The 13,833-nt window shown below is 39.0% G+C and overlaps 2 protein-coding genes across 3 annotated transcripts in view; both read right to left on the bottom strand.

Moving 5' to 3' along the window:
- dacha (dachshund a) overlaps positions 1 to 13,833 on the bottom strand; it is a 389,808-nt gene that overhangs the window by 369,020 nt on the left and 6,955 nt on the right. The window lies entirely within an intron of this gene.
- On the bottom strand, positions 26 to 1,171 carry LOC144683806 (histone H2A type 2-like). The gene has a single exon (XM_078547228.1). The coding sequence runs from the start codon at positions 1,169 to 1,171 to the stop codon at positions 878 to 880; it is 294 nt and encodes a 97-aa protein (XP_078403354.1). The 3' UTR covers positions 26 to 877.

Raw genomic sequence — 13,833 nt, 5'->3', positions numbered from 1 at the left:
AAAGCATTTTTTTTATTTTGTGGATTTTTAAAATCTGTGTTTTAAGCATTGAATTCTGTGTCTAAGAAGAAAAACAATACTTGCATCGGTGTAGTGCCTTTCATGACCACAGGTCATCCCAAAGCATTTTACAGCCAATGAAGTGCTTTTCAAGCATAGTCACTGTTGTAATGTAGAATCCGGGGAGCCACTTTGGCCACAGCAAACTGCAATCTGATAATGACCAAATCTCAGTTTCTGAGATGCTGATTGAGGGATAAATACTGGCCAGAATACTGGGAATAATTCTACTGCTCTTATTCGAAATAGCTCCAGGGGATCTTTTTTGTCCACCTCGCAGAGAGGGCCACGGTTTAACTTCACCTCCAATGCCACTCCATACTGCACTGGAGTATCAACCTTTATTTTTATGTTCACATTCTGGAGTGGAACTCAAATCCACAACCCGCTGCCTCAGAGGCGAGATTGCTGCTAACAGAGCCACAGCTGACACCAGATTTTAATATTAGCTATGAACCTCCTACCTGAAATAAGCATCCCAACTATTTTTAGTAGAAATTTAAGAACATTATATTGATCTCAGTTTAGCAAAAGATTTACCATAGAAAGCATCCAAGGTTTTCCACTCAATCAAATTACTGAATGATAAATCTAAACACACTGGCCAGAATTCCAACAGGGCCGATTGGAGCTTTACCTACCAGTTGGGGAACCCCTGTCAGTTCCATGGGGGAGACCCAATGGAATCAAGTGCCTTTCAGCCATTTAAGTGGCCACAGACAGGCCTTCCCCAAGATTAATCTTTTCCTGATCTCGCCCCTTCAGACATAAACCTTGCTGGGGTGGCCGGTTTTCTTGGGCAGCAGCACACCCTGGGCTATGGTGACCCCTCCCAGCAGCTTGTTGAGTTCCTCATCATTGCGGATAGTGAGCAGCAGGTGGCAGGGGATGAAGCGGGTCTTTTTGTTGTCCTGGGCTCGAGGATCTCAGCCTCCAAGTACTCAAGGATGGTGGCCAGGTAGACGGGGGCCTGGGCCCCAACACGCTCGGCATTGTGACCCTTACGCAGCAGCCGGTGGATATGGCCAATGGGAAACTGGAGACCAGCTCTGGAAGAGCGAATCTTGGCCTTGGCACTCCCTTTCCCTCTGGTTTTACCGTGACCAGACATCTTGTTGTTGCCCCTGCTGAAGTTCAACACACTGAGAGCTGCCAGTCAATCAGCTCACGACTGCCACCAGTGCTAGTGGGAGCAGTGGATGCTGGCAGCACTGCACACACCAGAGCACAGGATCATCATGGGACCACAGGCCAAAGATGAGTGAGGGTGGGATAGAGGTTGCAGGCAAGGGCAGGGGAGTGGCTTTTAGCGGCTAACCCCCTGCCCGATGCAGGGTCCCATGATTGGACCTGGCAATGAGGGGTCTGGCAGGCAGCTAACAAGCCTGTCAGGTTTTGCTGGATGGCCTTCCGTGGGCCCGGGAAAGCTGCTCCATTTAATCCTGAGCCACCACTAAATTGCGGTGGGCTCAGGGATAATGGGTATCAATTGGCTCATTCATGAGCCTAATTGACATCTCGCTGCTAGTGGCTGAGAAGCCTGTGAAAGCCCCTTCCACCCTCCACTTAATCAGGGGACGTTTGGCTGCTACGGGGAGACTGGCACAGGCCCTCTCCCAGGATTAAGTGGGCCTGCTGCCCATGGTTCCTGCCATGATGGGCTGCATTAAATCCAGCCCAGTGAGTGACTCTCAGCTTGCTGTTTTTAATTTGTATAAGATAAAGTTAATAACTTTTAATTAAATGTTAAATTGAAAGCCTAGTCATGTTCATTTTTTTAAAGATAGATACACTGTAAAATATTGTCATGCATTGAAAACTAATTCCTCTTTACCGAGGAAAATAAATAATAGATTGTTTGGAACACATACATAAATAAAAGCTACCACATGCATAAGATCAGTAACTTCCATCACTTAAAACGAAGGGCTGAATTTTCATTTGGCTGAGGCCGCAATTTCATGTCCCTGATCGGGGGGGGGGGTGCTAGTTTTCCAACGCAGTCCCACCTCCCAGTGATTTTGGAAGAGGCAGCAGGTCCTACATACTGGCCACCAAGCCAATTTGGCGGGTAACCAGGCTGTCAATACGCAGTGGAAGCATTGCGAAGAGGGAACCTGAAAGCATTGGTGTGGACCCCAGGATCTGGGTGCACTGAAAATCGAAACAAAAAATAGCTTCTAATTGACCTAGAGTTATACTTAAAAACGATTTTGGCTCATAAGTGACCAGAGGATCTAAGAGTGACTATATCTAGCTGACACTCCACACACAGCAAATAGGTCTAGTGGTCTCAGAAGAACACAAAGTTACCCAAAGCACACTTTAGCAGCAGAATATGTGTAACATGTTATATGCTGTAATGCTCCCTTGGCAACAGAAATTAACCTGCAGTTGACCTCAGCATCAAACGACTGCCTTTCTATCATTATTTTATGTAGCTCTGGCATTTTTTTTTGAAATGTAACGTTTCAAACTTGTATATAAGCAGAAATAAAACATGCAATAGCTCCTTGTGGAATTCAGTATGATTCTGCAGCTTGCCATTTTGAGGAAAAATACAGTGATATGTGTGTGTGGGTGATAGTGATATAGAGGGATACATATTAATAAAACAAAAAAAAGAGTTCGCAAAAATGTGTTTTGGTTCTTAAAGTGTTAACAATCTTCAAAACCATTCACAGATCAACAATGTTATCTTTCTGTTAACAGGCTGTAAAACAAAGCTTCCAAACAGTACAAGCATTATCATATAATTCACAGTTCAATTTGTCACTACTGGCAACATTCCTAATGCCTAGAAAATGAATACTTATGCGTAGAATAATGGTACTTAAAGAGTAAAGTCAGCACTGGGAGATTCATTAATGTTGTTGCAACCTGACCAAAGTAAGTGAAATTTAGCATTGATACCAAAATAAAACACCATAATCAGTAATGTAAAACAATTAATTACATTTTAAGTGCAACAGTGGAAAAGCAAAGTCAATTTAACGGGCACCATGCTCTTAAAAACATTTTGCTACTTAACACATTCATATATTGAGATTGCTTTTCTGCAATGAAGGCTCAGAATGGTGTCTTAATTGAATTGTCTTGAATTCTGGGGCAAGAGTCTAAAAGTCTAATGACTGTTTTAAAAATCTACTTTCAATTAGGTTGTTCAAAAGAATTCAATAGGATATACAGATTAGTGCCAGGCGAACTGTGTAAGTCAAAAAGTCCTTTCAGGATTCCTGTGTTAATGATTATTTACAATGAATCATGCATTCATTGTTCCTCTGTTCTGACATGATCCTTTATTACTGTCTTTTTTTAATCCACACAAATGAGCCTAGTGTAACAGCTGTGCGATCTTAATGACAATTTCATCTCAGTTTTAATGGTTTGGAGCAAATAATTAAAACCTGTATTTACCTTCCGCTGCTTAGCTGCAATTCAGTGTTTTTCATTTTGTATCCAAGCAATGACATATTGATGTCACAGATAATAAATCACTCCAATTTGTTCGTCTCTGTGAACAACAGCCTTAATCTTCATTTATGACTACAAAGTCCATTTCATGGAAGCCTCTGATAAAATACTCAATTACCATTTTTCTGCCGCATATACACTGCACAATTCAATTGTCATGCTGATAAAATGTTCAGCTTAGCAGATAAACTGCATATAATTCCAGCAGAACAAATGTCAGGAACATTTAACATAAGCAAGAATTTGCTGATTTCTTTGCAGTCTATTTTCAGTGAACTGACACCAGGATTCGATATTTTTTGCCTAAAGCTGACAATTAGAATATTTTCCTGACACCTGCTCCCAACAGTAAAACACTTAATATATTAAAAATTAATAAGGCAGCAGACTACTAGAGTTCCTGTGTCATTTGGAACAAAGATTACAAGGCACAGAATCCAATACAAACAGGAAGAAGTAAAGGAGATGAAAGAATGGAGAAAGCAAAAGAGAAAAGAGCAAAAAATAAGACAATAAATTTAGAGTTGAAATTAGAATTGCTATTCATTCACATGATAATTCTTTGCCCCTCAGAGATTTGAAAATGTTAATATTAGGATTTGTTTGACTTTTTTCCCCCTTGCTTGTTTAATTTAATCATTAATTCTATTAAACCCCACCATTTTTTGTTTTATAAATGCAAAGTATGCACGTTGAATTTTCTTTCCTCCTGCAAACTTTTTGACAATTATATAATTAAAAACTCAGAAAAGCAACTCTTGAGTTGCCCCGCTAACTTATTCCAGACATGCGCCGCCTCTGTGGAATCGCTTTCTGCACCCTCCATCCCTTCTACACACTTATTAAACTGACGCCATCTGGTGTTGTTCCAGAACCAAAGACCACAATCTGCCATGTGGAATATTTTGACTAAAATAAATGAAGATATCTTCCACCAATTATTTTGTGTCAGCGCATCAGAAAATAAATAAACTGAAGAGACATTTTCCAGAGTTGCCACAGAGAACATAAGTGTCAAACAAAGGAAGCCTAAGTAAGTTATTGATCTCAAAATGTGCCACAAGTTACATTTGTTTCAGAAAACACATAGGTCACATCTTCTTGATAACACAAATACTTCATGATAGTCATTGATCCTGGTTTAAAAAGTTGCATATTAAGTGGAACTACAGCAGTATGTTTATTGTTACGGTTTACAAATTAAAGCAGGGAATTTAAAAAGCAGAATGATAAAGTATTGCATTTAGCAAATACCAACAAATTCAACTGCACATACCAATAAAAATAAATTATCCTCAAACGTAAGCATATCTTTCTGCTGAGCATCCTGACGCTTATATCTTAAAAATCTGAGTCATAAATTCTAGTTGGAGTTTAGCCTTAGAATGAAGAATTGCAAATAAAAATTTCACCCCTTTTTCTCCTGTCCTGAAGGCACTAACTCTTACTAGACTATAGTTTCAAGGGTCCCATTATCTCTGTTTTTGTATTTCTAGTTCCTTAGCCATTACATCTTCCCATTTCACACATCATTCACGAGGAAAATAAGGCAAGCAGGTGATCCACTCAGACAGTGCTGCGTGTAGGTTAGTTGATGTGATGCGTATAAGAATTTGATGCTAGAAATCTTGCAGGTGAAAAGGTATAAAAAAGATAAATAAAACTCTTCACAAAATAGCACTGACGCAGTATATGATGGAAAAGCTATAGGTAGATAACTCATATGAGTAAGTTATTTGAAAATAAGATTTGCTTTGAAACATTCAATTTCGAGCTGTCCAACCAGTAAAGTGGTAAGTGTGCTTGAATCCTAGTTAGAAGGTTGCAGACCGAAATTTCAGGACTCCATTTCACTTGCTGCCATGGGATGAGCTTTGCCAGTTTCCATTCAGACTGCTGGTGAGGCATTCTGTCTCGCTAGAGGGGTGCGGCGAGGAAATGATCAACGGCATTTAGCTTTGCTTCAAATGCGTCTCCTATTAGTTAGTCAAGTGGCGGAACTGATCATCTGAAAAGTTTTGCAGTGCAGATCATCCAGCCTGTCTTGGCTAATGAGATGCTTGGCAGCAAGCAGCAGCATCAGAAGAGGAAAATTATAGGGGAACCCCAAAATATGTAAATATTCATCATTTAATATGATATACAATCAGAGGGATTTCTGATTTTTTTTCAGGCAAGCCCAGCAGATCTGCCATACAATGATTAAAGGTATGTGGCAACACAATTGGCAAAACACACTCTAAATACATATAAATCATCAAACAAATGAATCATGAAATGAATATGTAAATTGTGCATTTAACCTCTCTTTACACAGCAGTGACTGTCATTCTCTTGTAAATTTAAGACCATTGTAATCTTGCAACTCTAAAAATGCTTTGGTAAAAGCATGACATATTCAGTAATAAGTAAACAGTGAGTTGGAACCCCTAAGCAATTTGAGTCATTACTGGAACGAGGTGAAAAAGGCATCACATTCATGTGCTAATGTAGGTTCTAGATATGATATGAATATTTGCCTAACAAAAAACCTCCTGTCTTTTACTTGGTGAAAAAATAATGAATGTCAACATAAAATTCCCTTTTCTGCCCTTTGCTCATGGCTGACGTTCAATTATAACAAGAAAAACAGCAGCTCATCTCTGTGCTGGGAAAGAAAATGAGTCAGGCACTGATTTATAGCCTGCTGAAAATCCATCCTTGTAATGGACCAATCTTTACATGAGACTGCTATCCATTACTTTAACTGGGGCCTCCCTGCCCTGATGGTGCTATAGGACATCTGTCAGCACCAAAGAGCTTCAACTAAACAATGGCATCAACAGACAAATTTCCTTTTATCTCGGTGTTAGTGAAACTCTCTGGGCTCATCGTCTAATAAACCTGGCTTCAAGTAATTGAAATAATTTAATTAACCAATGTAATTTGTAAAGATGAGGCTGCAGTTAAAGCTGCCGTATCTCCTTTCAAACTGACATTCTTATTAAGTCAATTTCACAAATTCAAACTCAGCCAACCAGAGATTTCCCCATAATTGGGCTGACTTTTAGCAGGTCCATCACAAAATATTCGGTTGGTTGGTTTCAAATTTTCTGAACAAACACACAATGGGGGAAAAGTCCTACATGTACAATTTCAGACATTTCTCTGCAAACAGCTGGTGACATGCTGACCCTCACAAAAAAATTGCGGAGGATTTTTTTTTGTCAAATTGCCCCATACTATAGCTCTTTGCTGAAGTCTCCAGCATTTCAACTCCCCCTGTAGTTTTCTATAACACTGGAGACAAAACTGCCAACATTTGAACTTTTTTTGCCAAGCAACAGAAATAAGTGGGAACAGGTATCAAGTGCTAACTGATCTTCTCTCTCGTAAGTCCTCCTCTCCATTTTGTTAGAAACAACAAAGTTTATGTCAAAAAAATTCTATAAATACCATCATTTTCAACCAAAAACCAACATGTTCAAATTAACCATTCTTATTCATTGTTCTCATGCAGAAGGTAGTTTGGACAGTAGTTTAAGTTGAAAAGCTATCAGGTAATATGCAGCTTCCTTGTAGATATTATAGATGTGCAATTTATGCAGTAAAATCCTGTGGGCTTTTTTCATGAAGCTATTATAGTCTTATGAGACCCACGGGAATTTTTTTTAACACAGGGCATTTACAAATAATGAGAGGAGTTGACATAAAAGGTAACTTTTTAACCTAACATTTGAATCAGAGGTTTGATTTTATGTTGTAACTGGCCATACACTTTAACCTGATGTTAATTATCTTTGCAAACAATATGATGTCACTCAGCCTGATTTTAATGGGCAAAAATAGAAATTAGGTAATACCTATTGTGGCATTCTGTAATGTTAGCTTGACATCTTCAAAATTAAACAAATCCAATTTGGATGGGGTTTGTTGAGAAACTAAAGAGAAATCATTCATGTTAGCAGTACAAGTAAGATCATTTTTATAATTCTGTTAACAATTTACTATTAGTTCTTAACCTTTGAGTCAATGTTTGCCTTTGTTTACATATTCCTAGTTTGTTAGCTCCGCAATGTTGCATGTATTATAATCTTAATTCTTAAATGTCTTTGTAATGATGTGTCAATTGGCAAAAAAAAAATTAAAACATAACCCAAAAAAAATGTTACCAAAATGATCAAATCTGATAAAGCACATCTGCCTGGAATCTTAAACTCTAGTAAATTACATCTGCCTGGAATCTTAGTAAACACTTCCATTCAGAAGCTTATTGCTTGTCAAAGTTTTAAAGGCTGCTTTTATCTGTGCACCCACTAAGCAGAATTGAATAAATATCATTCTAACTCAACACAGAAATGTTATCTATTGGTTCAGTTTCTTCAAGATGTCATGTTAAAATTTAAATATCATGATAAAATCTTTTCTTATAATACTTTTTATTTTAACCTTATAAGTATTTTTGATTGGCAAAAAAAAACTTCTTTAAAATTTCCTGATTATCCAAAAGCAGTCTTGTGTTTTCCCACCTAGTACAGCCAAGAATATCATTAGCAAACAACCAAAGAGATTAGCAGAGTCATAGACTCTTTTGTCGTATTTGAATATGATGTCGGTCTGGGTTGCATGGCTGTCTGGACTTCGAGTCAGTGAAATGGTCATTAGAGTGAATGGAAAGGCTGCCAACAGTGGCTACTAATTTAGACTGTCAGAGCCGCCTTTGAAATTTCTAGAGTGGAAAAGCAAATTTTTAAAAATATTTTCCAAAATACAGTAGCATCACTTATCAACTAGCACTCCCACTTTTATATTGACGACGCAATTGAACTGTGGAAAGAGTTAAACAGTTGAGAACATTATCTGGAACAATTTTATGTACAGCAGCTTCTGTTGATGTCAACACAAAATGGAACAGTTATACTGATTAGTCATTGCCTAATATGGATGGTAGAGTTTTGTGGCCAACGAGCATCATATCTGCAAAGGGTCTGGCTTCATTCCTGCTACTGTTTAACCCTGCATATATTTCTAAAATAACCGACACTCAAAAGTGATCTGCCTGATCAGAATGACATATTTATTGCCTCATTCTCTGGCCTTACATGCAGGCTGAAAAATCAACATTTGAGTCATAAATTTTCTCCACAGGCAATATTTTGTGCATGAAAACAGCACAGCTTGGCCTTTACCAAGGCTGAACGTGATGTCTTAAAATACGCAGGAGCTGATTCAAAGAGTAGATGCCTTTTGACATTGTAAATTAGTGATGTATTTGGACAGATCAATAGCACTGTTTTAAATTATTGCAGTTTCCAAAAGTTCTATTAATAAAATTGTTGTTTGATTCCTGAATTCTAAACAGCACTGACTTGTGTCTTTTAGCATTCCAAAATTTTTTTTTTTGAATATTCAAGTGAACCAATGTTTGGTGGATGATAAATCTGTCTCAAAATGCAAAGTAGTGTATAAGAAATATGTATTTTGTATTGCCTGCACAGATCAGCCAGGGCAAAATTTAGGATTATAATCATTTAGTTTGAATATCAGAATCAGAATTAAGACTTGAGTTCCTGAAGCAGCTTGTATCAGAACATATACAAATACCATACAGAAACAAACAAAGATGATCAGATGGGTCATAACACTGTAATAGCTCCCCACAAATAGCATAATTTGAGTTTGATCACAAATCTATGGCTTTGGTGCTGTGGAAAATACTGTAAAATGAACAATTACACAGTGTGCTTGTTAATTTTTAGTGTCGTCTTTAAGGTATTGATTATTGGTGTTACATCAATCAAAGAAACGAAGGCCCAAATTCTATCCAACCCGATATTGTATTCTTGCAGTAACATATATTTATAAAGTACAGCCAGAAAATTTGATAAATCTAGGTTTTATAATTTTAATTTTAATTTTATCTGCTGGAAATGTGATGACGGTACCATTTTGGAAAGCAAGCTAAAATTACTATTTTGTTATGATTATCAATTAATTAAACTACTCATTGCTAGTAGCATTATAGGTTGAATAAATTGTCCAAAAGCTACTGCTCTGTTATTGTTTGCTCCTTTTTGCATGTTTGAAACAGTCCTACAGAAAAATAAATTGTCATATAATACACGAGTGGGCACTTATAAATATGGAGACAGCATGAGACCATCCAACATAGTGGTAACATGCAACTCCTCATTATTTCTGGAGCAACACTGTTTTGGAACAGTTTCAATGACACAATCTCTTTCTCTACAATTACATGTTCAGTTTAATTAATTGGATCTTAATACACTCAATTGAGTTGTTACTTTGTGTAAGCAATTTAAATTCAGTAACTGAATTGTTTCCTGTGTCCAGGGGTTTATGCAAACTAATTTCTACTTCACTACCTGTAGTATAGTTGTGTTTTGAGACAGGGGCCAGAATTTTGACGTCGGTGTACGGAGGCGGACCCGGCACACTGATGTATAAAATAACACGCGGTGACGTTGGGCGTGTGTCCCGACATCAGCATGCGTCGTTTAGATATTATGTTCGGCAGGCGAGCGCCACAGGCAGCTGCGCACCCGCTGAACATTCAACGGTCTATTAAGGTCATTGAAAAACCAATTAAAGTAGTTAGCAACGCTGCCTGTCCAACCTTAAGGTTGGCGGGCAGGTGAAGAGCCCAAGCGGCCTTTGCGTTTTTCAGGAAACCTCATCCACGGGCGGGATGAGGTTTCCTGCAGGTTTTATTACACAAATAAATAAATAATTTTTGCTCAATTCATTAACATGTCCCAGCTCGTGTGACACTGTCACATGAGGGGGCATGCCTAAATAATTTTTAACTTTATCATTTATGAACTTTTATTATGTACATAATCTCCCTGAGGCAGTTCCGTGCCTCAGGGAGATTTCTGTGTTCTTCTGTGTGCATGGGCGAAACAGCCCTGACTCTCCCTCCTCCCCCTGCCCGCACAGGTAGCACTGAGCGCTACCAGCCGTGTGTCACGCTGGGTGGGCCATTTAAGGCCAGCCCACATAAAATGGCGGTGCGCAGATGATCGCGGGCGGCGATGAGCTCTGCACTCGCCTGCACCCGCTCCCAACCGGCCCAACCGACATGCAGAAAATTCTCCCCAGGATATACATTAGAATTTATACAGTCCTGTAGAGATTGCAGATTCGGCAAATAGTTTCACAAATCGCACAATGGTTACAGCACATAAGGAGGCCATTCGGCCACTCCCCTGCCTTTTTCCCATAGCCCAGCAAATTTTTACTTTTCAGATAACGATCCCATGCCCATTCAAAAGCCTCAATTGACCCTGCCTCCACTATACACTCTCAGGCAATACATTCCAGATCCTAACTAGCCACTGTGTGAAAATATTTTTCCTCATGTTGCCATTGGTTCTTTCGCCAATTACCTTAATTTATGCCCTCTGGTTCTTGGTTCTGCACTCTCTCTAATGCCTTCATTCTCTCTAATGCCTTCACATCTTTCTTAAAGTGTGGTGTCCAGAACTGGACCCAATACTCCAGTTGAGTTCAAACCAGTGTTTTATACAGGGTTAACATAACTTTGTTGCTTTTGTACTCTATGTCCTATTTATAAAGCCCAGGATGCCGTATACTTTATTAACTGCTCTTTCAACTTGCCATGCCATCTTCAATGATTTACGTACAGATACACCCAGATCCCTCTGCTCCTGTACCCCTTTTAAAATTTTACCCTTTATTTTATATTGTCTTTCTGCATTATTCCTATCAAAGTGTATCACTTCACACTTCACTGCATTAAATTTCATCTGTCATTTGTCTGTCCATTCCACTGACCTATCTATGTCCTTTTGAAGGTTTACACTGCCGTCCTCATGGCTTTCAATACTTCCAAGTTACGTTTCATCTGCAAATTCTGAAATTGTGCCTGTACACCAAGGTCTAAGTCATTAATATATATCAGGAAGGGCAGGGCTTCTAACACCAATTCCTGGGGAACTCCACTATTAAACCCTTCTTCAGTTTGAAAATCAACAGTTCACCACTACTCTTTGTTTCCTGTCACTCAACCAATTTCACACCCATTCTGCCACTGTCCCTTTTATTCCCTGAGCTATAACTTTGCTCACAAGTCTGTATCATGGCACCCTATCAAATGCCTTTTGGAAGTCTATGTACACGACAGCAACAACATTACTTCATCAACCGTCTCTGTTAAATCATCAAAAAATTCAAGCAAGTTAGTCAAACATGATTTTCCCTCAACTATTCCATGCAGACTTTCCTTAATTAACCTCCATTTGACCAAATGACTAATAATTTTGTCCCAAATTATCGTTCCTCATAGCTTCCCCACCACCGATGTTAAACTGACTGGTCTGTATTTGTTGGGTTTATCTTTATCCTCCTTTTTTTGAGCAATGATGTAACATCTCCAATCCTCTGGCACCACCTGAATCCAAGAAAAAGTTGAAAATTATAGCCAGTGCTTCCGCAATTTCCGCTCTCACTTCCTCCAGTATCCTTGGATGCATCTCATCCAGTCCTGCTGCCTTATCAATCTTAATTGCAGACAGTCTATCCAATACTACCTCCTTATCAATTTTTAACCTTTCAAGAGTCTGATCTACACCCTCTCTCACCATGACCTGGGCTGCATCCTCTTCCTTAATAATGACAGATGCAAAGTATTCATTTAGTATCTCAACCATGCCCCCTGCCTCCAGGCGTAAATCCCCTTTTTGGTCCCTAATCATCCTCCTCTTCCCATCTTTTTACTATTTATATGCCTATGGAAGACTTTTGGATTCCCTTTTATGTGAGCTGCCATTCTCCCCTCATACTGTCTCTTTGCTTCATTTATTTGCTTTTTTAATTCCCCACTGAAACTTCTGCATTCGGAATATTTCACAATTATACTACGAGAAAAATTTTGCAGATGCTGGAGATCTGAAATAAAAACAGAAACTGCTGAAAAAACTCAGCAGGTCTGGCAGTATCTGTGGAGAGAGAAACAGTGTAAATGTTCTGAGTCCAATTTGACTCTTCTTCAGAACCCTTTGGATTTCTGTTTCTCTCCCCACAGATGCTGCCAGACCTGTCGCAGCACTTTCTGTTTTTATCTCAATTGTATTGTTGACCAGACATCTATCATAAAACACTTTTCCTGCTTCATTTTAATCTCTAGCCCTTTCATCATCCAGGGACCTCTGGATTTGTTTGCCTACCTTTCTCCTTTGTGGGAATATACCTTGACTGTACTCCACCTATCATTTCTTTAAAGGCAGCCCAATGTTCAGTTACAGCTTTGCCTGCTAATCTTTGATTCCAGTTTATCTGGGTCAGATCCATTTTACCCCACTGAAGTTGGGTTTTCCCCAGTTAATTATTCTTACCTGGATTTCTCCTTGTCCTTTTCCATAGCCAACCTAAACCTTATGATACAATGATCACTGACCCCTAAATCCTAAATGTTCCTCTACTAACACTTGATCTACTTGGCCCACTTTATTCCTAAGAACCAGGTCCAGCAACATGTCCTTTCCCATTTGACTGGGAACATACTACTGTCAAAAATTCTTCTGAACACACTCTAGGAACTTTTACCCCTCTCTGCCCTTTACACTGCTATCCCATTTTATATTTGGATAATTAAAGTTCCCTATTATAAATACTCTGTAATACCTGCACTTCTCTGTAATTTCCTTGTAAATTTGTTCCTCAACATCTTTCCCACTATGGAGCTACAGACTAAACCGAGCAATGTAACTGCATGTTTTTTGTTCCTAAACTCTAGCCAGATTCTGACTTTAACCCATCTAGGATGCCCTCTCTCTCCTGTACTGCAATATTCTCCTTAATCAATACTGCCACCCTCCTCCTTTACTATCTTTCCTGAACCCCTTGCATCCAGGGATATTTAATACCCAGCCCTACCCTTCTTCAAGCCGGATCTCTGCATTCACCACAACATCATACTTCCACATAACTATCTGTCTGCAACTCACCAATCTTAGCGACCACACTCCGTGCATTCACAAACCTTCACTGTAACCCTAATTTAGGCTTTATTACTTTCCCTTTTATGCTGATCCCACCTAATACCTTATTATTTCTTATTCTAGTACCATCCGACTCTCTGAGTATTCTTTACACCTTGGTATTCCTCTTTAATATTACTTCTTGGTTCCCACACCTTTGCCAAGTTAATTTAAATCCTCCCCAATAGCACCAACAAATGGCCCTGCAAAGAAATTGGTCCCAGCTCTGTTTAGGTGAAACCTGTCCGGCCTTTACAGGACTTGCCTCCCCCAGAACTGATCCCAATCTCCCAAGAAT

Source organism: Cetorhinus maximus, chromosome 8, assembly GCF_964194155.1.
Source record: "Cetorhinus maximus chromosome 8, sCetMax3.hap1.1, whole genome shotgun sequence".
Classification (NCBI taxonomy): Eukaryota; Metazoa; Chordata; class Chondrichthyes; order Lamniformes; family Cetorhinidae; genus Cetorhinus; species Cetorhinus maximus.
The sequence above is the reverse complement of the archived record's forward strand: the minus strand, read 5'-3'. Positions and strand labels throughout refer to the sequence as shown.

Bases quoted from the DNA above. Each gene is read 5' to 3' on its own strand.
- LOC144683806 (XM_078547228.1), bottom strand. From the start codon at position 1,171: ATGTCTGGTCACGGTAAAACCAGAGGGAAAGGGAGTGCCAAGGCCAAG.